The following is an 18,147-nucleotide window of genomic DNA, read 5'->3' on the forward strand; positions in this document are numbered from 1 at the left end:
GTATAATAAGGTAGGTGGGGTTTGGACTAGCCGGTATAATAAGGTAGGTGGGGTTTGGACTAGCCAGTGTAATAAGGTAGGTGGGGGTTGGACTGGACAGTAAAATAAGGTAAGTGGGGTTTGCACTGATTGAATATGTTCACATCACAGGAGGTTGGTGGCACCTTAATTGGGGAGGACTGGCGCATGGTAATGGCTGGTGCGGAGTCAGTGGAATGATATGCCATTCCATTGACTCCGTTCCGGACATTATTATGAGCCGCCCCCACAGCAGCTTCCTGTGGTTCGCATGTTAAGTTGAGCTTGTTTCAGCCCAGAAGCCCTATAAGAACACGAGGCACATTTACAACATAATGAGAGTGGATTTATAAAGCACTACACTCACCAGCTGGAAAGTGATATAGGCCAATTAGGAGGATGATTAGGTGGCCAGGTTGGGAATTTAACCCCCTACTCTTACAATAAATGCCATGGGATTTTTAATGACCACAGAGAGTTAGGACACCCATTTAACTTCCCATCTGAAAGACAGCACCCTATGCAGGGCAATGTCCCCTTCACTGCCCTGGGGCATTAGGATCTCCTTAGACCAGATGAAAGAGTGCCTCCTATTGGCCCTCCAACACCGTTTCCAGCAGCATCTGGTCTTCCATCAAGGGACTGACCGGGACCAACCGTGCTTTGCTTCAGGGGCAAACCAGCAGTGGGATGCAGGGTGCTATGCTGCTGGCAGTAGACTGCTGAAATAATAGTTAGAAAGTTGTGTTGCAGCCCTGTTTGTGTGACAGTGGTAAACTACGTGACTTGAGTTTACATGGGCTCTGGAGGCTACTGATCTTTTCAACCAGTTCTGTCCCTTTATACGGCCATAACGTCCATATTTTGACCTTCAAGAAATTGTATTTTTATTCATTGATAAAATGTGCTGGATAGAGAGCAAGAATGACTTTCTGTTAACGACACATTGCTACTAGTGATAAAGTTGCAGATAGATTCTAAGGTTATATTCCCAGATAATACAATTCAAGACACTGAGCCACACTTTATGGAAACACTTCTTCCCATAGTAAAATGGCAATACTCTACAATACTGTCTGTATACATTGTATGGCACACACATCTGAAGTGAATCAATAGCTTTAACATACTGCATCGATTGTAAATATCGTAGTCGAGACAAAATAATATTCCAACACGTAGAACAGCTATTTGTATTTGTTAATAGGCCTTTTCTTCTACTTAATACATGGTTCTTCAGCATGGTTTTCTCCAGGGTTGCCGAGGACACAATGATTGGCAGCCTGCTCTTGACCTCTAGTCCTACATGGCTCTGATCTCTACCTCGCTGATTCTATCACAACAGTCATTCATTACAGCTACAAGATTTCTTCTTTACCTACAACTTGGTCACATTTAATGTGGTGTCAGTGGTGGAGCATCGCTCTCTGTTCAGCCGTTGTCTTCCAGTACGGACACGTCTAAATGTGATCCTTGGGACGGGCCAATTCTGATGTCACCCAGTTGAAGATTCTATTTAAAAAGGTTAAGGTAAGGGTAAAGGTTAGGGTTTTGTGTAGGGACGTCCAAAGGTTCCCAGGTACCGCTGACCCTTCCACCACAGAGTCCAGTAAGGTGGCTCAGCAAGCCAGACAGTGCTTACAGTTCTCATGGACCATGCTCACCCACTGTAAACTTACAATGATGAGCCCAATGAAGAGCAAAGAGTGGAACACAAGTCAAGAAGGAATCCACAGTTCAGGTACACGTGGTCCAGAGGTGAGTTTGACACAATAAAGACGACAGCTCTGTTTGATCAGACGTCTGAACAATCCAATGCTGTAGCCTAGCGGTCATGTGTGGTCATGAGTTAGTTGACCGTTTCCCAAACTCGGTCCTGGGGATCCCAAGGGGTGCATGCTTTTTTTTTCTTCCCAAGCACTACACAGCTGATTCAAGTTTTCAAAGCTTGGTGATTAGTTAATTATTTTAATTAGTTGGGTCAAATGCTAGGGCAAGAACCAAAATGTGCACCCCTTGGGATCCCCAGGGTTGAGTTTGGGAAACGCTGGGTTAATTTGTGTTTTTCTATGCTAGGGCCTTGAATGGTGGGACAGAATCTCAAGGTCTTTTTCACAAACAAAACTTTTCTCATATGTTTCCTAATATGTTTTTTTGTCACATACACTGGATAGGTGCAGTGAAATGTGTTGTTTTACAGGGTCAGTCATAGTAGTACAGCACCTCTGGAGCAAATCAGGGTTAAGTGCCTTACTCAGGGGTCACAACGGCAGACTTTTTTTCACCTTGTCGGCTCAGGTATTCAAACCAGCGACCTTTCGGTTACTGACCCAATGCTCTAACCACTAGGCTATCTGCCGCCCATAAAGCAATCGGCCTACTGTGTCTACTCAGTCACGGATTTCATAAAACAATATGAAGTCTTCCATCTGTTGTTGCTCTCAAGGTCATGTCTGGGTGAGAAAGGGCTGTAGGGGTTGGTCTTTACTAAGTGGGTTCTCTTGGAGTGGATGTCTCCTCCTTTCATTAATTCGTCTTTTTCTCGTTCTGTTCTTTCCAACAGCAGTAGCTCTCCTTTCCACCTCCAGAGTGACAGGTATGAAGCTGGAACGTTGTGTTACATTATCTTTACCTCTGATGGGCACCGACACCTGTGAATAAAGAGCACAATTAGATGTACCAATGGCAACACAAGCATATGGATATTGATCCCATGAAAGTACATCAGATAATTCACAATTCACAAAAAAGCACACCCACCTTTGTACAGTATTTGGCTGTCTATATGGAATTACCAGTCTCTGTGAGGACAGAAAGGAGAGGTTAGCATTGGTAATGTCACTGTGAATACCACTAGAGCTTCTGTACTTGTAGTACCAGAGACACGCCAGTGGGTGGCAGTAGTGAGGAAAAGTCACCAATCAGTGGTAAGGTAATGACATCCTTATCTAAATGGCTCAGAGACCTCCTTTATAAACATAGTTAATCATTGGACTGAACCATATGTTACTGCAACAGAACAATTAATCACTTTGCCAAAATGAGACTCGGTCACTCTCTCTCTCATCTTATAGCTGATCATGTGAAGTCAGACATCTTGAAACCCTATAACATTGATAATTGAGGGTGTCTCGGATTTTGGAAGCAGAGCCTACTAGACTTAATTTGAATGTGTGCCCAATTGAGACTCTCTCTCTCCTCCTGTCCCATAGCTGATAACGGCATCCTCCCTCTGTTCCATGGCGTTCTCCTGCGCCAACAGGCAGCCCTAGCCGATCAGCTCATGTGATTCATTTAGACAGGCTGATATTCATTTAGACAGGCTGATATTCATTTAGACAGGCTGATATTCATTTAGACAGGCTGATATTCATTTAGACAGGCTGATATTCATTTAGACAGGCTGATATTCATTTAGACAGGCTGATATTCATTCAGACAGGCTGATATTCATTCAGACAGGCTGATATTCATTCAGACAGGCTGATATTCATTCAGACAGGCTGATATTCATTCAGACAGGCTGATATTCATTTAGACAGGCTGATATTCATTTAGACAGGCTGATAGCCAAGCTGTGTAAACAGCCATTAGTAATTCAGGACTCTGTAAATTCTCTCCCTTTTTATTCCATCTTATTTTCTACATCTCCCTCTCCTTTCCATTTATTTTCATCTCTCTCTTTTTTTCTTTTCCTTCCCCCCTTCTTGTCGTTTTAGCCATTCTCTTTGACTCTGCCATCTTTTTTCTTATCTTTCTCTCCCATTCTCACACTTTCTCTCTCTCTCTCTGACTCACCAATTCCCAATCCCATCGGTAATAACAGTAGGCAGGTGTTATGTGAGAAGCAGTTAAAATATGTTAATTGGTGGTGGCTCGGGTGTGTGAAATTATGCTGAAAACATTTGCATAAAAAGGGACAGAATATGAATATCTACCATGTGGGGTGTGGGGTTTTGACAGCAGGGTACAGTTGTTACATTTGATACACACCCACCCCATGCTATGGGCTTTGGAGGAGGGGGTTGATGAGAAGTGTTTATTTATTAGCCTAAATACATTAAACCCCAAGATATGGGAGATGTGGAAGGGTCTGGAGGAGAGGGGGTTACAGAGGTTCTGTTATTCTGTGCAACAGTGTTCTTCACTCCTGGTCCCGGAAAGCCAAAGGGTGTGCAGGTGTTTGGTCCAGCACTGCACTAACACATCAGTATGGTGCTACCCTTCAGAGACAGGTAGACACCCTGTGGTCACCAGGAGCAGGATTGAAGAGCATTGCACTATGACCTTACACAGACTTGAACTATCACACATATCACTTTTTGAGACAGCCTCTGTATGGCATGCTCACATGAGGAAAGTCCACAGCTCGTATTCACAAAGTATCTCAGGGTAGGAGTACTGATCTAGAATCAGGTCCCCCCTGTCCATGTAATCTTATTCATAATGACCTAAAATCCCAAACTGATTTTAGATTAAGTGTTGTCCTTACTATCCAGCAGTTCATCAGCCATCAGCCCATCCTGACGGTTTCCCAGGACGAAGGCCAGGAAGGAGAGTATCAGGGCGTCCATGATGCCCATGATAGCCAGGATGTAGGCCCAGCGCACGGAGCACGCTCCCAGGGTGTACTTGTCTGTCTGCTCCCCACACATCCTCTTCACCTCGTCACTGTCCCAGCCGTCTGGGTAGATCATACAGCCCAGAATCAGGCACGTACCTGGGATAGGAGGGAGGGGGAGGGAGGGATGGGGAGAGAGAGAGGGATGGGGGGGATGGAGAGACAGAGGGAGGGGGGGGAGGGAGAGAGGGAGGGAGGGATGGGAGAGAGGAGGGGGATGGGGGATGGAGAGAGGGAGGGAGGGATGGAGAGAGGGATGGGGATGGGGAGGGATGGATGGGGGAGGGGAGAGACAGAGGGAGGGAGGGATGGATGGGGGGATGGAGAGACAGAGGGAGGGAGGGATGGATGGAGAGACAGGGGGGGGGATGGAGAGACAGAGGGGGGAGAGAGGGATGGAGAGACAGAGGAGGGAGGGAGAGGGATGGGGGATGGAGAGACAGAGGGAGGGGGAGATGGAGAGACAGAGGGAGGGAGGGAGAGAGGGATGGGAGATGGAGAGACAGAGGGAGGGGAGATGGAGAGACAGAGGGAGGGAGGGATGGATGGGGGATGGAGAGACAGGGGGAGGGAGGGATGGGGGATGGAGAGACAGAGGGAGGGAGGGAGGGATGGAGAGACAGGGAGAGAGGGATGGAGAGACAGAGGGAGAGAGGGATGGGGGATGGAGAGACAGGGAGGGAGGGATGGAGGATGGGGGGATGGAGAGACAGAGGGAGGGAGGGAGGGATGGGGGATGGAGAGACAGAGGGAGGGAAGGATGGAGAGACAGAGGGAGGGAGGGATGGAGAGACAGAGGGGGAGGGAGGGAGGGAGGGAGGCAGGGAGGGAGGGAGGGAGGGAGGGGGATGGGGAGAGACAGAGAGACAGAGGGAGGGAGGGATGGATGGGGGATGGAGAGACAGGGGGAGGGAGGGAGGGGGGGGGATGGAGAGACAGGGAGGGGGGATGGAGGGAGAAAGGAAGAAGTGGGAGAAAGGGGGAGATTACAGAAAAGAGAGAGTACAGGAGAAACACAGAAAGGTGGAGGGAGAGAGAGACAGAGAGCTAGTGTTAGCTTAACCAATACCATATCTATGCAGTATTCTAAACTCATCACCCTGGAGAGACCCCCTGTAGTCTCTCCTCCCCCTCCTCCCCCTGTAGTCTCTCCTCCCCATCCTCCCCCTGAGAAAGTCTCTCCTCCATACATCCCTCCCCCTGTAAAGTCACCCCCCCCCCTCCTCCATACATCCCTAGTCTGTAGTCTCTCCTCCCCCTCCCCCCTGTAGTCTCTCCCCCCTCCTCCCCCTGTAGTCTCTCTCCCCCTATAGTCTCTCCTCCCCATCCTCCCCCTGTAGTCTCTCCTCCATCCATCCCTCCCCCTGTTGTCCCCCTCCCCCTGTAGTCTCTCCTCCCCCTCCTCCCCCTGTAGTCTCTCCTCCCCCTTCTCCCCCTGTAGTCTCTCCTCCATCCATCCCTCCCCCTGTAGTCCCTCCCTGTAGTCCCCCTCCCCCTGTAGTCTCTCCTCTATCCATCCCTCCCCTGTAGTCTCTCCTCTATCCATCCCTCCCCCTGTAGTCTCTCCTCCCCCCTCCTCCCCCTGTAGTCTCTCCTCCATCCATCCCTCCCCCTGTAGTCTCTCCTCCATCCCTCCCCATGTAGCCTCTCCTCCATCCCTCCCACTGTTGTCTCTCCTCCTCCGCTCCCCTGTAGTCTTTCCTCCTCCCCTCCCCCTGTAGTCTCTCCTCCATCCCTCCCACTGTAGTCTCTCCTCCTCCCCTCCCCCTGTAGTCTTTCCTCCTCCCCTCCCCCTGTAGTCTCTCCTCCATCCCTCCCCCTGTAGTCTCTCCTCCATCCCTCCTTCTGCAGTCTCTCCTCCTCCCTTCCCCCTGTAGTCTCTCCTCCACCCCTACTGTAGTCCCTCCTCTCCTCCACCCCTTCTCTAGTCCCTCCTCTCCTCCACCCCTTCTCTAGTCCCTCCTCTCCTCCACCCCTTCTCTAGTCCCTCCTCTCCTCCACCCCTACTGTAGTCCCTCCTCTCCTCCACCCCTTCTGTAGTCCCTCCTCTCCTCCTGTAGTCCCTCCTCTCCTCCACCCCTACTGTAGTCCCTCCTCTCCTCCACCCCTTCTGTAGTCCCTCCTCTCCTCCACCCCTTCTGTAGTCCCTCCTCTCCTCCACCCCTTCTGTAGTCCCTCCTCCCCTCCACCCCTTCTGTAGTTCCTCCTCCCCTCCACCCCTCTTGTAGTCCCTCCTCTCCTCCTCCCCTTCTGTAGTCTCTCCTCTCCTCCTCCCCTTCTGTAGTCCCTCCTCTCCTCCACCCCTTCTGTAGTCCCTCCTCTCCTCCACCCCTTCTGTAGTCCCTCCTCTCCTCCACCCCTTCTGTAGTCCCTCCTCTCCTCCACCCCTTCTGTAGTCCCTCCTCTCCTCCACCCCTTCTGTAGTCCCACCTCTCCTCCACCCCTACTGTAGTCCCCTCTCATCCACCCCTTCTGTAGTCCCTCCTCACCCTGTAGTCTCTCCTCCTCCCCTCCTGTAGTCTCTCCTCTCCTCCACCCCTTCTGTAGTCCCTCCTCTCATCCTCCCCATGTAGTCCCTCCTCCCCCTGTAGTCTCTCCTCCTCCCCTTCTGTAGTCGCTCCTCTCCTCCACCCCTTCTGTAGTCCCTCCTCTCATCCTCCCCCTGTAGTCTCTCCTGTTCCCCTACTCCTGTAATCTCTCCTCTCCTCTGTTCACTAGCTGATTGATTCCCTCTCCTAACCTCCTGACCACTGTCAAGAGTGATCACTGCAGCTCCCCATGGACACAAACAGTACGCACACCCACTCCAGCCAGAGACACTGGGACTGTCTTCAATTCAATTCACTTGTTCAGAGTGTGTGACAATAACACGGAGACGTCAGTGCAGGCTGTGGTAACAGATCAATAAAAGTATTGTCAGAGGATATCTAGCAGTCCCACACAGTCACAGCAGCAGAGTCCGTGGTAGAGGCATCTGTGTGTGTTAACAGTCGTGGACATTGCTGTCAGAGGCTAAGCTAAAGAGTCAGCGAGAGAGTACAGAGAGATAAATCTATCTACTTAAGACACAATCTCAGGAAATCAAAGAGCAGCCCTCTCTTTCTCTCCATCCCTCTCTCTCTCTTTACTTCCTCCCTCCTTCTCATTCACTCACAGAACCTCAGGAAATGATAGAGCATCACAGCAGGAATATTGGTGACCTGTTGCCACAAGAAAAGAGCAACCAGTGGAAAAAAACACACCATTGTAAATACAAACCATATTTATGTTTATTTATTTTCCACGTTGTACTTTTATTTTTGCACATCGTTACAACACTGTATATAGACATAACATGATATTTGAAATGTGTCTATTCCTTTGAAACTTTTGTGACTGTAATATTTACTGTTCATTTTTTATGATCTATTTCACCTGTTTTGGCAATGTTAACATATGTTTCCCATGCCAATAAAGCCCTTCGAATTGAAAGGGGCAGAGAGGAACTGGAGAAAGTGAGAAAGAAACACAAATCAAATCAAATTTTACTGGCCACATACACATGGTTAGCAGATGTCATTGCGAGTGTAGCGAAATGCTTATGCTTCTAGATCTAACAGTGCAGCAATATCTAACAGGTAATAGCAACAATTCCACAACAAAACCTAATACACACAATTGAGTAATGGAATGGGATGAGAGTATATAAGTTAAAAATATATGGATGAGCAGTGAAATCGGCTAAGATGCAATAGATGGTAAAGAATAGATAGTGAAGGATACAGTATGTACATATGAGATGAGTAATGCGAGATATGTAAACATTCTTAGTGGCATTATTAAAGTAACTAGTGTTCCATTTATTAAAGTGGCCAGTGATATCAAGTCTGTAGGGAGGCAGCCGCCCCTCTGTGCTGGTGGTGGCTGTTTAACAATCTGATGGCCTTGAGATAGAAGTTGTTTTTCAATATCTCGGTCCCAGCTTTGATGCACCTGTACTAACCTCGCCTTCAGGTTGGAACCGGGGTGAACAGGCAGTGGCTCGGGTGGTTGTTGTCCTTGATGATCTTTTTGACCTTCCTGTGACATCGGGTGCTGTAGGTGTCCTGGAGGGCAGGTAGTTTGCCCCCGGTGATGCATTGTGCAGACCTCACTACCCTCTGGAGAGCTCTGCGGTTGTGGGCGGTGCAGTGTTTCCCCACTGTGTTTCTGTTCTCTCCTAACATGTGGTTTCCTGTTAGTCTGGAGTTAAACAGGACATGTGGTTTCCTGTTAGTCTGGAGTTAAACAGGACATGTGGTTTCCTGTTAGTCTGGAGTTAAACAGGACATGTGGTTTCCTGTTAATCTGGAGTTAAACAGGACATGATGAAATGGATCAGAATTGTGGTAATGATACAAACGGTGCTAATTGGTCTGTAATAATGCACACTGATGTTAAAACATGTAATAGCTATAATCTAATCCCACCTCTACACTAGAGGTCCCCAATTACATTCAGCCACGGGACAATTTTTTCTTGAGCGGATGGTCAGGGGGCCGGAACACAATTTAAAATCATTTGTACTCTGCAAATTGACCGTAAGTAGCCCAAACCAATGGCATTTGACAAAAACATAATAATTTCAATTAAATACATTGAGATATGATCACCTATGCCTCTCTATTTCTGAATCATTGTGAACAGATCGTCCTAGCCGGGAGCGTTAGCGCTGCGTCAGACTCCGGCACTGATCATCCACATTGCTAATCACTGTTCTCGGATCAGAGGATGGGACACCGATGAGTTTCTCTCGTTTTTAACGTTGATCTTGTTTATATGTGCTGTGTGTGAGAGAGCGTTGGATTGGATGCTCTGCATTTGACTATGGTCCTCTCACTTCCAGACCTTTTCATAAATGACACAATACGGTCCTGAGGTGGTCTTATAGCTTGGGTCCAGACTGAGAGGAGGGCAGTCATTCTAACTCTGAACTCATCATTAACAATAAAAACATAATTTACCCGTTCCCTTCCTCTTGCAGTGAACCAGGGAGATGCAGAGTGAGGAGAGAGCATGGGAACCTACAGATGTAGGATCTTAATTTGATCACTTTTGTTATCAATTTTCCTGCAACACAGGAAATGCAGATGAGCCTCGTGATTTACAAAAGTCCCTGAAAAGCCACACTAACACACGGTTATATTAACAGTATTGTACTTTTCATGTATCCTACTTTTGACCCGCTAATAGCCTAACCAACGAACAGGCAACATCAAATGTTCAAATCCTGTTGTTGCAGGATTATTTTACTGTGACAATATGGGTTAAGATCCTACATCTGAAATGGACAAGGAGCCTAAAGTTTAAGTCTCAGGCAAACATTGAATAAGTCAATTAATGAGCCAATGACAATTAATGAGCCACTGACGCCACCATGGGGCACTCTGTTCACAACGTTGACATCAGCAAACCTCTCGTCCACACGTCGCCATACACGTGGTCTGCGGTTGTGAGGCCGGTTGGACGTACTGCCAAATTCTCAAAAACGATGTTAGAGGCGGCTTATGGTAGAGAAATTAACATTAAATTCTCTGGAAACTGCTCTGATGGACATTCCTGCAGTCAGCATGCCAATTGCATGCTCACTCAAAACATCTATGACATTGTGTGCACCTGTGTAATGACCATGCTGTTTAATCAGCTTCTTGATATGCCACACCTGTCAGGTGGATGGATTATCTTGACAAAGGAGAAATGTTAACAAATGTTAACAAATGTGTGCACAACATGAGAGAAATTAGCTTTTTGTGCATATGGAACATTTCAGGGATCTTTTATTTGAGCTCATGAAACATGGGAGCAAAACTCGGGGAGTGGAGTCAGAGTCGGGAACTTTCAGTCCTCTCACTCCTCGTCTCCATCCTCCCGCCAACTGTTGCTGCTTCTCCTCAACACAGACAGACAGATTACAGCCCCAGTTCTCTGCCCTTTCACTCCACGGCTGCTTAATGTCTTGATTGAGGTTGGTTGTGAATGAGGCTGGCTGGTTGGTTGTGATGAGGCTGGCTGGTTGGTTGTGATTGAGGCTGGCTGGTTGGTTGTGATTGAGGCTGGCTGGTTGGTTGTGATTGAGGCTGGCTGGTTGGTTGTGATTGAGGCTGTGTTTGTGCGTGCAGGTTTTCTTTCAGTGCGAAGGTGAACCATGCCAAATGCATATATAGAGAGTGTAAATTGGGGCAGAGACAGATAGATGAAAATTGGGCTCTCTCCTCTCCTGTGCGAATCCTCTCACACCTTTCCCCTCAATCGTCCCATAGTGCTGCTGGTCACAGGCTCAGTGTGTTAAAGGCTGAGGGTAATGTGGGGATGCAGGCTGTGTGACATGGATGCTGTGCCGTCTTCTGCATATGGCCAGGCTCATTAGCTCATCAAAAGCACAAATGCAAACACCCATGTGCACGCACACGCACAGCCAATTACAGCACCGCGCATTGACTGTACAAACAGAGCAGTCAATGCGATTACAGCCAAAGAGATTCATTTTAGACCGTTGAATTGTAATGCTAGCAGGGAGCTGTCCAATCAAGAGGTGCTGAAACCCCCATTGGAGACCTGCTGCATTCACCCAACTGGCTTACATGAGCTGCTCTGTGGTTTGGATTAGAGTGCATTCTTCCCCCTCATCTCTGTATGCATCCAACACACTCAGGCAGACTATAGCATTGGCATGCTTCTTTTTCTCTCTCCCTCCACAACAACTTGTTTCACTTGTCATTGGGGCCGACAAGGATTAGAAGGAAGCAGACAGGGAAGGAGAAGAGGAGAGATAAAGGCAAAGGAATGAGATTAGAAAGAGAGAGGGACAGAAGGAGAGAGGGAAAGAGCTGAGCACTCTGTCTCTATGGCTCAGGCGCAGAATGACATCAATTGTAGGTGTTGCTTCTCTACTGTGCACAGGTGGAGCAGGCAGACAGAGAGGCAAAGAGCATCATGTCAGGAACACGCACTATTAGTTTATACAACGAGTGTCTGAACAGAGTAAGAGTTATATGAGGTGCCTGTTGTTTTCTTTCCTAGGGAGAGAGGAGAGGAGGAAGGTGGGAATACATAGAGGGAGTGTGGATGGGGGAGAAGATAGAGGGATAGAGGGATGGCTTGCTGAATGGAAGTACCATCGGGAGGATACAGGGTTAGAATCCCAATGCGTCCCATCTGTCACACTCTGACCATTATTTGCGTTGTTTGTTTCTATGTTTTGTTTAGTCAAGTTGTGATATGAGTGGGCATTCTATGTTGCATGTCTAGTTAGTCTGTTTCTATGTGTTTTGGCCTGATATGGTTCTCAATCAGTGGCAGGTGTTTGTCGTTGTCTCTGATTGGGAACCATATTTAGGTAGCCTGTTTTGTATTGTGGTTCGTGGGTTATTGTCTATGTGATGTTGCATGTTTGCACACAGTATTGATAGCGGTCACGGTCGGCTTATTAGTTTGTTTGTTTGTTTGTTTAGTGATCTTCGTGTTCATTCGTCTAACATTAAAAGAATGTATTCACACTGCGCTGCACTTTGGTCTCTTCAATACGACGATCGTGACACCATCTGACACATAAAGAGAGGAAAGGAAGTGTTCAACAAGCAAGACTACTCCATCCTGTCCTTAATTGAGCAGCAATGGTGGTTCTTAATTCAACCAATAGATATGTTGCATTTGTTCTGCAATTCATTACTTTGACCTTTGTGTCTTTTCTACCCTGTCTGGGAAAAAGTCTTATCCTATTCACAGCAGAGAAATCTGCTTCTGTTCTCCATTCCTAAAGCAGAGGGGTTTATGGATGGTCCCTGGAGGACAGTGTGCCGTAAAAGTGATTGAGGATCAAATGAATAACCCAATCATTCTGCAGCAAGCCGCCCACGTCTGTACCAGCCCCAGGCCCAGGCAAGATCACAGCAGTTATACTATTATTAGCTATTCATAATAGCCAGGGGGGGGGGAAATAAACAGTCGACCGAAACACAAGTTTCAACATGCCTTATTCTTACCAAATGTACAAGGGTACACTGTTGTGACTCCTCATGAAGAATATTTCAGATCATTTTGTTTTCAGATGTTTTTTGATTCCGTCATAGAAAATGCAGAGCGTTATAGTATATGCCCTTTAGCAGATGATTTTACCCAAAGCGGTTCACAGTTGTGTGCATAAACCTTTTTTCCGTATGGGTGGCCCCAGCGTGAATCTAACCCACAATCCTGATGTTTTTCTGTATGGGTGGCCCCAGCGGGAATCTAACCCACCATCCTGATGTTTTTCTGTATGGGTGGCCCCAGCGGGAATCTAACCCACAATCCTGATGTTTTTCTGTATGGGTGGCCCCAGCGGGAATCTAACCCACAATCCTGATGTTTTTCTGTATGGGTGGCCCCAGCGGGAATCTAACCCACCATCCTGATGTTTTTCTGTATGGGTGGCCCCAGTGGGAATCTAACCCACCATCCTGATGTTTTTCTGTATGGGTGGCCCCAGTGGGAATCTAACCCACCATCCTGATGTTTTTCTGTATGTGTGGCCCCAGTGGGAATCTAACCCACAATCCTGATGTTTTTCTGTATGTGTGGCCCCAGCGTGAATCTAACCCACCATCCTGATGTTTTTCTGTATGGGTGGCCCCAGTGGGAATCTAACCCACCATCCTGATGTTGCTGTATGGGTGGCCCCAGCGGGAATCTAACCCCCAATCCTGATGTTTTTCTGTATGGGTGGCCCCATTTGGGAATCTAACCCACCATCCTGATGTTTTTCTGTATGTGTGGCCCCAGTGGGAATCTAACCCACAATCCTGATGTTTTTCTGTATGTGTGGCCCCAGCGTGAATCTAACCCACCATCCTGATGTTTTCATCACCACATTAATCTAACCCACCATCCTGATGTTGCATGTATGGGTTTTCCAGGTTTTAAACCCACCATCCTGATGTTGCTGTCTGGTTTGGCCCCAGCGGGAATCTAACCCACCATCCTGATGTTGCTGTATGGGTGGCCCCAGCGGGAATCTAACCCACCATCCTGATGTTGCTGTATGGGTGGCCCCAGCGGGAATCTAACCCACCATCCTGATGTTGCTGTATCCACTAGGCCATGCAGGACCATGCTCTTGTATTTGCAGGACTGATATCTTCCATTTCTTCATTTATATTTTAAAAAGTTCAGAAAAAAGCTAAACTCATGTCATTACTGTCTCCCAAGGCAGCATAGTGTAGTTTATTGTAAAATGCAACAACAAAATGACCCATTCAACCCAACGTCTGTCTTTTCATCACTACATTAATCATTATGATAATCCTCAGGCATAAATATTGTTTTCCTGGTTTTAAATCCCTCTATGAAAGCCCACTGACAGACCTCCTCTGGTTTAAATCTCTCTATGAAAGCCCACTGACGGACCTCCTCTGGTTTAAATCTCTCTATGAAAGCCCACTGACGGACCTCCTCTGGTTTAAATCTCTCTATGAAAGCCCACTGACGGACCTCCTCTGGTTTAAATCTCTCTATGAAAGCCCACTGACGGACCTCCTCTGGTTTAAATCTCTCTATGAAAGCCCACTGACGGACCTCCTCTGGTTTAAATCTCTCTATGAAAGCCCACTGACGGACCTCCTCTGGTTTAAATCTCTCTATGAAAGCCCACTGACGGACCTCCTCTGGTTTAAATCTCTCTATGAAAGCCCACTGACGGACCTCCTCTGGTTTAAATCTCTCTATGAAAGCCCACTGACGGACCTCCTCTGGTTTAAATCTCTCTATGAAAGCCCACTGACGGACCTCCTCTGGTTTAAATCTCTCTATGAAAGCCCACTGACGGACCTCCTCTGGTTTAAATCTCTCTATGAAAGCCCACTGACGGTGGCCACTTGCTATCTGACTCTCAGAGCACATTGTTACAGGGCTCCATTTTAAAGGATTCCATTTTCTTCTTCTTCATTGGCTGATTGCTCCCAACGCATAGGAATCCCCACCCAGATGACTACTATAAAATGGTGGAAGCCCTCAATGGCAATGTCCATGCTAAACGGGTTATATCCATGATGAGTCCTCTATCTCTATGACAACAGGCTCTGATATAAAGTTGCAGAAATGCCATGTGCGTCCACTTATATCAGTGCTTTCATAACAACTTAACCATTACGAAACTTCTATTCGATCAAATAAGCCACACACAGCAAATCAGCAATAACATTTTTCGTTGACACTCATTGATCTCCGTACAAAAATTCCTTATTTTCATGGACAGATTTTGGGCGGACTAAAACCTCTTGCGTCACCTCTTCCTGACTCTCTCAGGTAGCCGAGAGAGTCACACACTCCTGACGCTGTGACAGAGGACAACATGAGTCACAGCCAGCTCTCTCTCTCATTTTCCCCTTCCTCTCTTTAATTCCCTCATTCTCTCTCTCGATCGGTCACTCTTTCATCGCATCTCATGAGTAAACCCAACCCTGCCATATGCCTCAATCCCTCTAAAGAGTCACGGACACTCACGCTCAACCCCTCACTCAGATATGACAAGCCCTTTATCATACTCATAAAGAGCTGTAGTATTACAGTAGCCTGACACATTGCACAGAGGACACTGTCTCCCATGAACCTCTAGGGCGGAAGAGCAGAAGAGGTGATTGGGAACAGGTGTTACAATTAACTACCGGCGGCAGACCCGCCGAGTATCGAGCGCCTGCCAACGAGGAGCCACAGTGACAAGAAATGCAGCCTCACAGGGAAAACAACAATTGTTGACACACTGTGTAATCATGTGAGTAGAAGAAAATAAAAAATCGACCTAATAATGTTTTGATGCGCTTCCATGAGAGGGAATTAGTAGTAGTATAAGCTGAGTAGTAGTAGTATAGTATCATAAAGTAACAAGGCTTTTTGGAAGGGACCCAGCTACAGACTGGGAACTGCTTACTGACTGTGCTGAATGAGCAGCAATAGAAAAGCAATTTCCTCCACTCTGATGGAGAGCTGCAAGCCTCCAAGATAATTCCCCCACAGGGTTAGTTCTACATTGCACCAATCAACCCAGGTGTCTCATCAATTACTTGAACAGAAAGAGACGGGCCCTAGTATATCCTCATCATCTCCCCATTAGATTAGAAGAACTTCATCACTATTCAGCGTGGATCCTTCCTTTCTTTCCCAAGTTCCTCAGATGTGGTGACAGAGTTCTGGAAGTGGAAGATGGCTAAGGCAGTTCAGGTGAATATTCTAGATGTCCTCGTTTCTTTTTCCCCACCCGGCTCCGTTTGAAGTTGGCTGATGGGATTGTTTTAATATTCCTCTGATCTGGGCTGACGGAAGGGTACATGTGATGTGATCCTCTCTCTACTGCTTGGAGATCAGTTTGGAAGTACCAAGCTGACTAATGATGGACTGAGAGAGGAGGGGATACAGGGAGTGATCTTGCACAGTTACTTTATGCAACCGTCTCTGTTGTGCTGTAATCATGAAAATAACATTCAACTGAAGTGGGAAGAGACTGTTGAATGGGACAATAGTGAGAATCTGGAAGCAGTGTGTCACAGAGTGGAATACTGAAATAATTGTGGAATTTAAAAGTTGTTTATAAAGCTGAAAATGTCTACAGAGTGAGAGATGTGAGTGGTTGAATCTAGTTTCCAAGCTAAATGATGGAATGTCAGTCGTTTCATTGTCTGTGTAGGGGGCCAGACACATCATGTCTCTCTCTGCCCACTCTGATCTTATGTCATGATGATCAACAAGAGTGATCAGCAGGAGCTTGGTGAGCAGTGATGAATGGCAGAGCTGTATCAGAGGGAAGGCTTTGATGCCAACTAGTGCCCATGGGGCGAGGGCAGCAGGGAACGGCTTAAAGGGCAGACTGGTCGATATCCAGCTGGTTGCCATGGAGACACACCTTTTAACTCTAGCGGTGCCTTCCCAGCAGGAACCTCTTTGACCACTACACCAGTCTCCGCCCGCCGTGTCCGAGAGTTCCTGCCCATCTCACAGCAACACGATAGGGAGAGGCAGGAAGCGAGCGAGTAGTGTGCCGTTTCTATGGCAACCCAGGGGAGTGAGCGAGCCAAGCTCGGAAAGAATATTGACTACAGAGCTGGCAGCGAACAACGGTGAAACAGTGCATCTCTCTCTCAGCTACGCATCCTCCGAGCCGTAACCCTCATAAACAGGTCCATGTAAACGTACTGGGTTACAGCTAGATCAACACCGCAATACAAAAATAACTTAACTACAATGCTAAACCAGAAGCTGTAACATAGACGATCTCATGAAAGTATCTCATTAAAGAGAAGTATGGTGTTTGAACCCAGGGGAGATTGTATAATAAGTCACAAGTGCAGCAATGCACACAGAACGTGTCATCATCCAGACTCCCTGGAGTATCAACCACACGTTCCCGGAGACCAATATACTGCGCTAAATTTTTCAGATAACAACCTCTGATGTTGTGCTGCTCCGCGAGTGCAGAAGCCTTACAACACAGACCTCATTTGTACAAGTTTTTTTTACCACGGTCTTGGCCAGGGTCTCTTTGAAAGAAACACTCTGTCAACATCATTAGCTGTTTCTTTCACAGCGGGAACATTGTTCCTTAAAACCAGCTCAGCTCGGTACTACTAGTCCTTTAGATATTGCACCAATTAATAAAAATGGCTTGTCTTACAGAGATCCATTCCCTTTAAATATACACACTGGTCCCATTTCACATACATTTCACACACTTGGTTTGAGTTATAAACTAACGTATATTTAACGTGAAATCAAAAAATGTCACCACCTCATTGGTTCTAGGTTCAAAGTTGGTTGAAAAAAATATGAAATGCCCATACATTGATGACTTTTTGCAAATCCAATCAGTTTTCCACATTGATTCAACGTCACCCCAATGATTTTTATAAATTGAAATGACATGGTAACAACATTGATTCAACCAGTTTTTGCCCAGTGGTTAATTTCCCATTCACATGGCTGCACTTGCCTTCCTTCACAGTAATTACTGTTCAGGGGTAATTCCCCAAGCGGTGTTAGTGCTTACTTAACAATGACAGGGTGCTCCAGGAAAACCATCCCTGCTGGTCGTTTATTAGACCCCTATGCCAGGTCCCGGTCTCTGTGGCTGGCTAGCAATAGGCTGTCATGTTTCCCTTCAACTCTGGGGTCAGCTGACCACCTACATCTTCACAGGCTGCTTCTCCCAGACGGGGAGAAACTTGGTGATCGCTAGGGTAATACATGCTGGAGGCACGGCAATATGCCAGCCAAGCCCAGGAAAACCCAATCCATTATGATGCATTGATTGATGAGCAGATTAAAATGATGAGTGTCGAGGTGCGGAGAGATGATGAGGCGGCCATGGATAACATGGAGAATGAGATTGTCCTCAGGGCTTGGGTTTTGGTTTACGGTTTGAAGAGGTGGTCAAAACAATGACTGATTGATTAGCCATGGGTCAGGAGGAGCAGGGGAGGAAGAGAGAGACCGGATGAGTAGGATGAGGCGTACACGCTCCAACACAG

General features: G+C 47.0%; 1 protein-coding gene across 1 annotated transcript in view; it reads right to left on the reverse strand.

The window, feature by feature from the left end:
- Positions 1 to 572: 572 nt before the first annotated feature.
- The window catches only part of LOC112267828 (LHFPL tetraspan subfamily member 3 protein-like), a 31,404-nt gene continuing 13,829 nt past the window's right edge, over positions 573 to 18,147 (reverse strand). The window contains exons 2-4 of the mRNA XM_024445976.2: positions 4,511 to 4,738; positions 2,779 to 2,819; positions 573 to 2,669 (exon numbers count right to left, since the gene is read on the reverse strand). Of these exons, the coding sequence (XP_024301744.1) occupies positions 2,800 to 2,819; positions 4,511 to 4,738 (248 nt within the window). The 3' untranslated portion in view covers positions 573 to 2,669; positions 2,779 to 2,799. The remainder of the gene's footprint in view (positions 2,670 to 2,778; positions 2,820 to 4,510; positions 4,739 to 18,147) is intronic.

Source organism: Oncorhynchus tshawytscha, linkage group LG15, assembly GCF_018296145.1.
Source record: "Oncorhynchus tshawytscha isolate Ot180627B linkage group LG15, Otsh_v2.0, whole genome shotgun sequence".
NCBI classification, from domain to species: domain Eukaryota; kingdom Metazoa; phylum Chordata; class Actinopteri; order Salmoniformes; family Salmonidae; genus Oncorhynchus; species Oncorhynchus tshawytscha.